Source organism: Panthera uncia (assembly GCF_023721935.1).
Source record: "Panthera uncia isolate 11264 chromosome A3 unlocalized genomic scaffold, Puncia_PCG_1.0 HiC_scaffold_11, whole genome shotgun sequence".
In the NCBI taxonomy this organism is placed as follows: domain Eukaryota; kingdom Metazoa; phylum Chordata; class Mammalia; order Carnivora; family Felidae; genus Panthera; species Panthera uncia.
This window is the reverse complement of record NW_026057578.1, coordinates 66,164,045-66,177,025: the sequence shown is the minus strand read 5'-3', so window position 1 is coordinate 66,177,025 and position 12,981 is coordinate 66,164,045. Positions and strand designations below refer to the sequence as shown.

The 12,981-nt window shown below is 44.6% G+C and overlaps 1 protein-coding gene across 1 annotated transcript in view; it reads left to right on the top strand.

Annotated features, from left to right (window-relative positions):
- Nucleotides 1-984: 984 nt before the first annotated feature.
- Nucleotides 985-12,981, top strand: part of LHCGR (luteinizing hormone/choriogonadotropin receptor) — a 56,443-nt gene continuing 44,446 nt past the window's right edge. The window contains exon 1 of the mRNA XM_049651459.1: nucleotides 985-1,148. Within this exon, the coding sequence (XP_049507416.1) occupies nucleotides 985-1,148 (164 nt within the window). The remainder of the gene's footprint in view (nucleotides 1,149-12,981) is intronic.

Here is a 12,981-nt window from a genome sequence, read left to right as displayed (position 1 = left end):
ATTCCCATAGTTAACCGTAAAATTGTCTCCTTTCTAAATCCTTGGTATGCAGATCATACAGTAATTTTTTGCACTGGTAAAAGAAAGTGGGTGATAGACCTAAGTTCAAACAAGTTTCCACTACTTAATAACTGTGTGACTTTGGGGAAGTCGCATAACATCATTTTTCTGGTTGCAAACACCCTGCTAGTTTGTTGTGAAGCTTAGACATGACTTGAGGGAGGGCACCTGCCACAGGGTCTACCCTGTAAGGGGCCTCTCCGTGGGGCAGTCACTGTACATTATCATAGCATTTTCATTCATTCAACAAATCTTCATTAGAGACTTAACATGTAGAAGCCAGGAACGGACAAATAAATCTGAACTGGATTTTGTTCTCTAGGATGTCACAATCTATAGTGGATATATAGATATAGAACGGGCTCAAATAACTATAAGGAAGAAAGTGCTTACTACCAAGAAAAATACAGAGAAATTGCTTGGTAAGTTGAGAGGTCAGAAATTACTTGTGTGGAGAGAGCTGGTGGGGGAGAAGGGAAAAGAATTTGGGGCTGAGAAGGAAGAAGCATCTGGGCAGAGCAAAGTATCCATCTGCCCCTTTCACAGATGAAATAAGAGAGGTTCCTGGAAGTGACAACATTCACCCAACTTCACACTCCGTTACAGCAGAGTCAGGGTGAGGACTCAGAGCTCCCTACCCCTCGTCCAAAGCAGTCACCATTACCACACTACTTCCTATAATCGGGCCATTCGCAGATGTAGAGGACAAGGCCGACCAGGGAAAGCAGCAGGGAAAGGAGGGGATGGGGTCGCAGGCCACTGCCCCAGGTTGAGGCACAGCACAGTCTCAGCAGTGGAGGGCGGGCGGGCACGGGAGAAGGGGGAGGGCAGGCCAAGGGGCGGGGAGAGGGGCGCGGGCAGCACTCCGGGGCTGGTCAGGGCACCCGCCCAGCCGCAACAGCCCGAGCTCAGGCTCCGCCAGCCATGGGGCGGCGGTTCCACGCGCTGCGGCCGCTGCTGGCGCCGCTGTTGCTGCCGCTGCTGCTGCCGCCGCGGGCGCTTCCCCGGGCGCACTGCCCCGAGCCCTGCAGCTGCCCGCCCGACGGCGCCCTGCGCTGCCCCGGCCCACGGGCCGGCCTCACCCTACTGTGAGTACGCGGCGCCCTGCTACGGGACCCTCGCTCGCTCCTCGCTCCGGGCCACTCTGCTTCCCCACTCTTTGGCTCCTTTAACCTGGAAGCTTGGAGAAAAAGGCTGCGCCCTGTCAAACTCCACCACCTTTTAGAGTGATGAGAATGCAAAGCTTGGGGACTGCCTCTGCCATCCCGTGCCAAGCCGCGCCTTGGGTTAGGGCCCCTCCTGCTGGCACCCCCTGCAGCCCCTGGCGGACCCAGGGCCGTGATTTCCCCCACTGGGGCTGCGGCAAAGGGCGTGGAATTGCCCAGAAGCCACAAGGGAAGGCCTGCTCCCTGCCACTGCTTGGAAGTCGAAAGTGGCCTTGACCTTTGTGCTAGCCAGGTCGGTGAAGGTTACTGTGACCTCTGACACCCTGTGCTCCACTAGGAATGGGGTGGTCAGGCCCTACGGCAAGGGGTGACCTGGTCACTCGCCTGGGATTGCTGGTTCGCCCGCCGCCTCCCTAGTGTACCGCTTAGTAGGCATACGAGTCACTGCCCTACCCTTTCTCAGACGTACTTGCATTTCAATCTGCTGGTCTGATCAAGGTGTGCCTTACGTCACGCCTCCCACACGCCACCCAGCCCTCCACGTTTACAGAGCGGGTTACAAAGGAGGTTAAAAGAATTGCATACATCAGCAAGTAGGGGCAGGAAGAGGTTTGCTGAAGTGATGGGGTGAAGAGAGGAGGGGCCTTCTGTACTAGTGTATCAGAGTGTCCCGTGTCTCCTTTCTTCGATTTAGAAAAAGTACCACACATTATATGATTCTATTATATGAAATGTCCAGACCAACAGAAAGCAGATTAACAGCTGCCAGGTAGGGGTGAAGGCCCAGTGACTGTTAATGGCTGTGGCTTCTGGGGGTAACAAAAATTATTTAAAATCAGATTGTGGTGATGATTGCACAACTCCTCCCTAGACATACTAAAAACCATTGCACTGTATACTTTAAATGGGTGAATATTATAGTATATGAATTATATCTCAATAAAGTTGTTAAAAGAAAAAAAGGAAAGAAAAGTACTACAAAAGTAGGTTTTGGTTATGTCCTAACCATTGGCAGTGATGGAATCTCATTCTTGGGGAAGAAAGAGGCAACCCCCCCTCCCCACTTCCATGGGCTGAAACAGTCTGTCAGGGATCCCCCCCCTCCCTCCTGAGGGGCTGAGCCTCTCCCCTGAAAGAGTTAGTGGCCTACAGGGAATGTTTGCAGCTGAGAGATACAGTTTAAAGGCTGAGGGGTTTATATTAATTAGTTTCCATTAATTATCTTGTCAGCTCAATTCCCTGAAGGTGAGGACCATGCTGAAAGAATTTGTTTCAATCAATCAACAGATTCATGGAAGCTGCCTTCCTAGTCCCAGCCCTTGTCCTTCCCTGACAAACCTCCCTTCTTGCTCTTATGAATGATGGTGCCACTAACAGCCTTTCTCACTCGCTCAGTACTTATCATAGAGATTTCAAGAAACTGAGATCCAAAGACATGGAATAACTTGGCCATGGTCCCTTTTTGTTATTGAGTAGCAAAGACAGGACTTCATCTGTTAATCGTGTTTTTATATTTGTTTGTCTTTGTATTTAGGAAATTACCTTTTCCTAAATACACACACACACACACACACATACATGTAAATATACACACATACACATACATACATATATACATTCCCAGGTCCTCTCAGATTCAGCTCTTCACTGAGCTCTCTCAACAATTCCTGCTGCCAAACCATGTTGGCCTCCGGAGACTACCTCTTCCCTGGAGAAAGCTGAAGTGGAAAGTACAAAACAAAACAAATTCTCCCACTGCCCCATAGCACAGTTTAGAGAAGCCTAGAACCCCTCAAAAAGATTTTAGGGGTTTGGGGGTAGAGGTGGGAGGCAAGCACAATAGAAGAAATGCTAGCATGCTGAAGCTGGCTAGTCCCACTCCCAAAAAGGAGCTAGTCGTCCAGGCTCTGACACCTTTGGCCATCCCTGAGGGATTCTGGAGAATCCTCAACTTCCTCCCTTCACATGCACTATCTTGGCATCCACACCAAGAGCATCTTCTAGACATTTAGACATGTAAGGTTGGCAAGTATGCTGACCCTCACAAGGTAAGGCTTCCTGAGAATCAGTTAATTGAGAGATGACCTCCTCCTTTAGGTGAGAACCCTATGGGCACAATAAGGTGACCTCAACATCCATGTGCCAAGAGAAATACATAAGAAGGGATAGGAAGATAGTCACTTTAAGGCAGTGTTACTCAAAGTGTGGTCCTAGGCCAGCAGCGTTAGCATCACCTGGGATGTTAGACATGCATACTCTTGGGCCCCATCCCCAATCTACTGCATCAGAAGCTGTGAGGATGTAGTGCAACAGCTGGTGTTTTAACAAGATCCCCAAGTGGTCTGGTGCATGCAAACGTTTGAGAACCAAGATATTGCTCTCCATGAAGGATATAATCTTGTAGAAAGCAAAAGTGTGTTTTAAACTTCCTGTGCCATATACTTCCCCTCTCCATATGCCTCCTCACACACATACATACACAAAATACCTATTTATTGCAAAAGGCACCTATGATCAAATTAAAGCCCCAAACTCTGCTACATATGGAAAATATACAGGATTGAGAAAAAGTTTGTTTTTGTCTTCAAAGAGGAATAAGGGAAGGAATCCATGGAGAAGGACAGACTGAAGACATAAGGGAGGGGGAAGAATGATATTTGGTGAAGTAAGGTCTCAGTGAGGGTGGGAGGACAGTGTCAGTCTCAGATCATAGAAGAAGGGTTAATCCTAGGGAGAGGGATACTTCTGAGTCCTAGGGAAGAAGACAAATGGATAAAGGTGTAATTTAACATTGAGGCAGAAGACAGGAAAAGTGAACAGCATCATACTGAAATCCTCTTGATGATGAATGAATGAAATAGTAAACACTAATCACAAGATAGAAAAAATATGCTATGGATAACAAATTATCAGGAGTTCATAAAGAGGAGAGAGCTGAAATTATGAAATAAGGCACCCAGAGAGATGTGGTCTTGCATGAAGTCATGCACAGGGTCTGGCTCTGAAGAAAGAAGGGGAGCACTCATGTTTCTGGGGGTTGGAGGAGACAAGCACAGCACAGCATTTTAGACTTCATCATTGGCCCCTCAGTAGATGCTAATTTACATTTTAATCATTCCAGGCCTTGGTAGTCCTGCCTTATAAGATTTCATGTAAAGTCCACTATTTGGTTTCAACAAGGGGAAAAAAAAGGAACAAGGAAAAAAAAGGAGTGTAATTGTTTGTCATTGACAAGCCCACTGCTTGCACATTTTGAAAATGGCACAGTTCCATCATTCATATCTTTCTATACTTTCCATGTTTTATTAAAAACTGAGGTATTTAAAAACTAAAATATGATACAAAAAATAGCCTCCCACATGCTCACTCATTTTAATTGAGGGGAAAAAGGTAAAAGAAAAAAATTGATTTAAAACATTTCCTTTTCCTTGTCTTATACGTTCCAGACAAGTGGAAGAAGAGGGGGAAAAAAATTCTCACCTTGTCCATGGTTATATAAAGATCTTTGTCTCTATGACAACAGAAAGGTTGATCTTCTTGATATGGAAACAGCTTCTAAAAAATCTGTTAGTAAGAAAATGCTAATAATAATAATGGGAATTTATTTTTTGCATGTTGTGCCTACTGAACAGAGATTAAACTTTAAGCTTTATTATAAGACACAGGCCAGAGACTTTGAAAAGATAAAATGTGCTGTATCTATCAATCCAGTGTTACAGGAAGGCATTAGTCTCCTGACATTGTTCCTGAATGTCCTTCTCCCTCTCCCACCTTCAGTGAAAATCAGGGTCCAGGACAGTGTTCAATGATGTAGAGGAATTAACAGGAGGAGGGCATGGCCCCAGTCCTTGAGAAGCCCACAATCTAGGTAGAAACACATGCAAGAGACCAGTGTGGGCAGGGAAAGAGGCAACTAGGGTCTAGGAATTCAGGACGCAGAGCAATTACTATGGACTTAAATGTGCAAGGGAAGGTACCATGGACAAATGGTTATGGGGCTGAACCTTTAAGGAGAGATAAGAAGAAGAGTCTTAGTGGAAGAAACACAGATTAGAGTAGATTCAGATTCCTGGCTGGGTAGAAAAGAATAAAGTTGAGTGGATCCTTCCTTGTTGAAGCCTCTCCCAGGCTTTTGGGGAAATTTTTTTTTAAGGGAACACATACAAGTCATCGGAAATAGTTACATTACCTAGAGGGTTGTGCAAAAAGAAAAAAAAAATCCCAATGTATAATTCTTGACTGATAGATTTTCCATCAGAGTCATTCTTGGACAGCTGATTACAAAGGCATTCAATAAAAATCATGACTCGGAGTCACTTCCCCATGAAGCTCTCCCCAGTGTCTCCCACTCCCATACACACATCATTTGATACGCTGTACTGACCTATATTTTTGCATATACCCTGCCATAAGGTAATCATTTATTCAAAATAAACCTCTTCGGCCAGAGCAGGTATCTCAACCACAGCACACTTGACATCTGGGGCGAAATAATTACATGTTGTGGAGGGCTGTCGTGTACCCTACAGGATGCTTAGCAGCAGCCCTGGCCTCCACCCACTAGATGCCAGTAGCACTGCCCTCCGAAATTATGACCACCAAAAATGACTCTAGACATTTGCCAAATGCTCCTAAGGGAGCAAAATCCACCCCCCACCCTTGGTTTTGAATCACTGTGCTAAAGTGAGAACCACTTGAAGAGGTCTTATTCAACTGGGGAATCCCCAAATTTCATGGGTATTATGGTCAAAGTGTTTCTTGAACTACTATGATATCAAACTGAGCAGACAGCTGAATAGGAACAATGAACCAATGCAAAAAAAAAAAAAAATGTGTATTAGTTGGGATGTACTGCATCTAAATGTCATTTCAAAAATCTCCATCCTAGAGGATGGGGAGGTGAGGAGGTGCTATGGGTAGCAGAGGGAGTTGTGTTAAATCGGCATCTATGCTACAGATTTTGCAGACCCCCAGTCTATCCTTTGAACGGGCATAGTACACATATCAGCTTCAGAGAAGCCAGAATGGAAGCTTACCCATATTGGTATGTCCCATCGAAATTGTTTTAGTTTTTGTTATTTGTTTGTTTTAACTCACTCATTAGAGCAAAATCCATCCTTAGCCCAGGATCCATTAAAACAAACCAAAGAGAGAGACCACCACCCAGAGAGCCTGGAGTGAGACCCATGGGTTCCCAGTCCAGGGCACAAGGTAAGAGTTCACAGGACATAGAGAAGCCAACCAAGTTCTTGAAGGTACAACAGCTTGGCCCTGCCTCAGCTTCCCTGCAGATGGGCCAGATGACAATAAACCAATCAATCAATCAATCAATCTCAGAATTCATAAAGCTCTTGTCCTACCTCCCAACGCCACTTCTCCCACACACCCAACCAAAGCAAAAGCCCAAGATAGAGGTTGATCTTGAACCTCAGTTCTGACTCAGCATTCCCAGCTATACCTGCAAGCAATTCTTAAACCTGGCTGTGCCTATAAACAGACTCCTTGGGGGAAGCTTTGCAAGGACCAGATTTTATTAGTTTAAAAATCATCCTTCTGGGGACAGTGAATGATGGCCCCTAGCAAGACACTAAAAAAGCAAGCAACAGAGTTCCCAAAATCTCAGTGGAAATGTAGAGCCAAAAAGGTTCACACACCAATTCCTCTGGCATCAGACCCAGCTCCCCCCTTGGAAAGCAATAATTCCTTGAGGTTTTTTTCTGCCTTATTTTTTTTTTTAAATTTCAGAAGCAGTAAGTCCGATTAATTTAGGGCTCCATTTCTTCTCCTTCACCCCCTCTATCTTCTTCCCAAGCCTCTCAGTTTGGCTTCTTTTCCATGTCTTGAACTGAGGTACAAAAGCTTTTTTTCCAAAATGTAATCTCTCACTGTAGCTGCACCAGACGGTGTCTTGGCCATGTATAACTGTGATCTCACAGATGGGATTTTAAAGCCCCGTGAGTCATGGTGATAGAGAGAGACCCTGCTGCTCACTTCCAGACCCAAAGGGGCTGGCTCCATGGGAGCATATGTATTCTGTTCTGGCAGCTCCCCTTTGGTGTGCAAAAAATCATATTTAATGCAGATTTTAGCAAATTTCTCACCAGCTATTTTTTAAGAGGGGAATTAAAATAATCCCACCCACCAGACAGGTGGGCTTTCTGACTTAGTGGGCAGCTTCTAGCAGCTTCTCTACATGGTCCTCATTTACTCCTACCTTCTGCCGCACAGGGAGATGACACCCCCTCCCAGCCAGCAAACCACACACAGCTGCCCTCTGTGTGGTCATGAACCACAGCTCTTTAATGCCACTTGAGCCAAACTCAGAAAAGTCCAATTTATAAGTAAAACTCAACTTTCGGAATGAAGGGTTTGTTTTGTTTTCCCCTGCTGCCGTTACATTTCTCCTTGACTCTGATGAAATCAGGTGACTCCTGGGTTCCTAATTCTACCTCATGAGCAGCAGCAGACAGCATTCCTGAGCCCACAGGGGTAGTGGCTGCTCTGGTATGACAAGGTAGGGTCCAACACAGCCCTCAAACTATGTGAATTGATCAACAGGACAAAGACCGGGCAGACCTGAGTTCTAGCACAAGGTCCCCTTTCCCTAATTTGCACTGTGGGTTCATGCTAGTGATAAAACCTCTGTGCTGTCTATAAAAGGGACATGACTGAGTGGGGCTGACTGTGGTGAAGATACACAAGATGGCAGAGCCAAAAGTACTGGGAAATAAAGGTTCCACATAACTACAAAGTATGATTGTGACAATCTGATGCTACAGAGAAGACTACAAACCCACAGCTGGTGCATGAGGTTGAACAGAAACTACCTATCATCCAAGGGGCAGGCCTGATGGAATAGTTTTCTTCCTGGGAGGTGTTAATTAGAGAAAATGACCCACTAGGTCTTCTCAACTTGGAAGGTGAATAAGTTAGAATCCCAAAATAGCAGAGCTCATTATTGCCTGGAGTCTGATAGGCTAGTCGTGTCAAGCCAGGCTGAACTGCCTTTCAAACATGCCACCTAACACCTGATTATAGGCTGTTTTCTATCATTCCACTGGATTAGTCGTGTCTCTCCAGCTAAAGCGTCTGAGCCTATTCTGGGTCTTTTCTGTTCCCCATTCCCCATCCTCAGCCTCAGGCTGACACACAGAAAACCCTCAGGTCAAACCTGTTTGCCATTGAGGAACTCCATACTGAAATGTACAAGACAACTTGTAGAATCTGTAGACACCACCCCTGCCCTCCAAGACCTCCCAGTCTTCAGCCATGGGAGAGAGAGGACTAATTCTCAGATGACTGCAGGGAAATGCAGAAGGTGATAAAGTCTTGTAGGAGTTCAGAAGAAGGAGCCATCCCTTCTAGTCTGAGTAATGAAGAAACCTCAGTGGAGGCATCACTTGAGCTGTAGATCTTTACACCTTGCAGTGTACCACCTGCAAGACCACCTCTACAGTGGCAGCCAGGCCAACGTGGTCATCCCAAAAGCTCAGTCCTGGTCTTTGACACCAACTTAGGCCACTGGGGACTCACGATTAAGAGCCTTCAGCTCTCTCACTGACCACCAGCACACACCCTATGTTATGGATCCCCAATGGAACAGGATTACTTCCCCCAGGAAATCTTAGGTGGGACTCTGATTAAGGTTTTTCTCATTTGTAAGCACCAGAAATCAACTCTGACATATTTAATCATGATAGAAGAACAAGGAGGTAGAAGGATGTGGGCAAGATCCAGAGAGAATGTGGCATTTTAGCAGCAAGAGGTCAGTTCCCTTTTCCCAAGATTCCACCTTTACAGTGAAGCAGCTCCATGGAGTCCTGCCTATGACAAGTGTTAAATTCCTAAGAAAGAGAATCTGATTGCCTCAGGCCTCACCCCTAAGGCAAGAGCATAGGTACACAGTCAATGAGACGCTCCACCCAGAGGCAACCAGCCAGGAAGTGACTCTAAAGAAGGGACATTGTGGGGGCACCTGAGTGGTTCAGTCAGTTGAGCATCCAACTTCAGCTCAGGTCATGATCTCACAATTCATGAGTTCGCTGCTGTCAGTGCAGAGCCCACTTCAGCTCCTCTGTCCCCCTCTCTCTCTGCCCCTCCCCTGCTTGAGCTCTCTCTCAAAAATAAACATTTCAAAAAGGGGGGGGGGGCAGTTTTGAGCCAGGCAACCACACAAATTGGTGTCCACCAGAGAGCTGAGGAGTTAGCAAAAATTGAAGGCACACATGCCAGTAACTTCAGGCACTTCAAATCCATCCTTAGATCAATTAGAAGTATGTAGTATTTTAGTTGCAACCAGCTTTTATGGGCTCATTAAAAAAAAGTTTTGGGGGTGCCTGGGTGTCTCAGTCAGTTAAGTGCCGACTTTGGCTCAGGTCATGATCTCACACTTTGTGGGTTCAAGCCCCACGTCAGGTTCTGTGCTGACAGCTCAGCGCCCGGAGCCTGCTTCCGATTCTGTGTGTCCCTGTCTCTCTCTGCCTCTCCCCCACTTGTGCATGCTCGGGCGTGCTCTCTCTTGCACTCTCTCTCAAAAATAAATTATAAACATTTTTAAAAAAAGGTTTTTAAGTGTCTAGAACAGGAGCTTGTAATGGAAGAGTTTCCTGAAGCATATCTGCATTGTCACTGTCCTGACAACATAATATTCTCTGCTTCTAAAAAATACTTTTGAGAAATCATTACAGATAATGCAGACATTCCCTGGGGAGAATTCAACATGTAGTTTTATTTATCAGAGTTAGTCTTGTCATGTTATGTTATTGCTAGAAGAATTCAGTTTAGGGGGTAAAGATTGGGTTATTTTGCTTGTGTCTTTAGAAAACTTTAAATGGGTTTTGAGTAAGGGCTTAGATGTGTTTACCATTTTCCTCTGAGGCTTTATATTTTTAATTTAGTTGTTGCACAAATGACTTGGAAAATCCATTATCTAGAGAATCTTCTTGAAAATCTTGGTTCACAGTATAATTCATAAACTCCTCACAGCTTCTTAGGTGCTCTGGAAAGTCTGTCTTGGAGGAGAGTCTCTCAAGTTGCACTTTCCAATGGGAGGGTTCCAACTGAATGAGCAAATGAGAACTCTGCAGGGTGGCTCTCTAGAGTTCCAATATATATATATATATATATATATATATATATATATATATATATATTTAAACATTTATTTGTGAGAGACAGAGAGAGACAGAGTGTGAGCGGGGGAGGGCAAAGAGAGAAGGAGACACAGAATCCAAAGCAGGCTCCAGGCTCAGAACAAGCTGTCAGCACAGAGCCCGATGCAGGGCTCGAACCCATGAACTGTGAGATCATGACCTGAGCCCAAGTTGGACCCTCAACCGACTGAGCCATTCAGGGGCCCCTAGAGTTGCAATATTTAATGGAAGGCTGTTCTTTATCACTTTTTTTAAAGGGCTATCAGGTGACACCTGTAAGAGATACCTGAGCCCAAAAGAAAGGTACAATGTAGGAATACCTACCATCCCTCTCAGGTGTCTTATCTATAATCAGCAGAGACTCAAGAGTCAGGGACAAGTCACAGATATTTTATAAAGTGTGACCCATGACAAATAGAAGAGTCCATTTCAAAGTACTGAACCCACCCTACCCCACCCCCACTAATCCTCTACCCTTGACAAGGAAGTTAAAGTTGTCACTAGAAGCAACATGGGTAGCTTGAATCTTTCACATTAAGTGAATTATAAGTACTTACTGTGCTCTTATCTTGTGCTAGATGCTGTATTATAATTGTATAAACATTTCCTTATTCAGTCTCAAAAATCTCTGGGGTAGTTAGTGTCATTATTTTATAGATGTGGAATGAAGCTATAATTTGAACCCAGGCATTCTGGCTCCAGAGTCTGTACTCTTCGCTGTCCCATTGTGCTGCTTCTAAAGAGAAGGCATATGCAATTGGTGATGAAGGCATGTTCTATAAAGTATATAGCACCTGAAAGAGACCTTTAACCAAGGGTAGAATTTGACCTGCAGAGAAGGGTATATGTGCCAGATAGTGTCTGAATGTGAAAGTGTGAATGAAGACAGAAAAGGGTGGGGCAAGTTCAGGAAGTACAGTAGTCTGATTTATCCAGATGGCACTGTCCAGTAAAAATATAATGCCAGTCACATGTGTAGTTTTCATTTTCTAATAGCCACACTTAAAAAGTTTTTAAATGGCACAATTTTAACAATTTTCATTTAATCCAAGTGTAAAAAATATTATCATTTCAATATTTAATCAGCATAAAATCTATTAAGGAGATACTTTATATTCCTTCTTCTTGCCAAGTCTTCAACATCTGGTGTATATGGTACATGTACAGTGCATCTTGATTCGAACTGTATTTCAAGCACTCAATGGCCACTTATGGCTAGTGGCTGCCTGATTGAACTGCACAAGTTTAGTGTATGGGTTATGTGAGAGGAATAGTGGGTGGCAAATGAAGTTTGAGGCTTTATTTGCAGGGCCTGAATGCAGGGCTGAGGCATTTGTAGATAATGGACAGGCAAAGGGAAGGCATAGAAGATTAAGTGAAAGAAGAGTAACATGGGGGGAGTTATCAGGAAGATTAATCTGGCCCAGTTAGGGGAAAGCCAGGATAGGCTCAGAGGAAACCAACTCAAGCACTATGGAACAGTCTGGTGGAGAAAAGAATGCCCGAGAAAAGTGGCAGTGAGAAAGAAATAAAGGCTGGAAGCAAGAGACAGTATGAAGGTAGAGTCCACCAGAGACTGGGTGTTCAATGGTGGAACAGAGGAAACATTCATACAGGGTACCTGGTAAATTCTCAAATAACAGTACAAGAAAAAAAAAACTGAGTAGTCATTCTTGCTGAGGAGGACAGGGGAAAGAAAGAAAACCCACTCAGGTAGTCCCATGGAGGAACAAGAATTTGAGCAGCATCTTTGAAGTTTAAGACTGTGAGCACATCCCTCAAGAAACTGATGGTTCTATCAGAAGGCTAGGTTTCACCAGAGAACCAGAGGATTGTGTAGCAGAGTGTATCAACAAACCCCCAAAGAAACAGCACTGATGTGTTTTGTTTGGTGAAGGACACAGCACAGGAACGAAGCGACCTATGTTCTAGTCCAGATTTGCCACTGAATTGCCACGTGGTTTCAGGGAAATCATTTCAGTTTTCTTAAGATTCTTCATCTATCAAGTGAGGAGCCTTTTCACCCTGAGTACTTGAGTCTAAAACAGTGTTTAAAGGAGTAGCCAAACAATGAAAACCACCTGGATGGCTTTTTTTAAATGTTTATTTATTTTTGAGACAGAGAGAGAGAGAGTGCACACAAGCAGGGGAGGGGCAGAGAGAGAGGGAGACAGAGAATCTGAAGTGGGCTCTGAGCTGTCAGCGCAGAGCCTGACTTGGGGCTCAAACTCACCAACTGTGAGACCATGACCTGAGCCAAAGTCCAATGCTTAACCGGCTGAGACACCCAGGCGCCCCTGGATGTACTTTTAAGAAACATTCCAAATTTTCTGATGTAAAACTGAACAAATTGCATGTCCATCTATACTGACTTAGTATTTCAGGTAACATTGACATCTCAGCTCCCTCTAGGTAAATGCTGAAGACAAGAGGCCAATAAATGAAGACATACCCAGTAATGAAGTTACCAAGTAGATCAATGCATTTGAAAATGCAATGATTTAAAATCATTTGGAATGGGGAAAACCATTTTTATTTCATTCCAAGATGAAAGCAGGGTTATTATAATTATTGAGCAGCTTTGAAAACAACACAGAAATTCT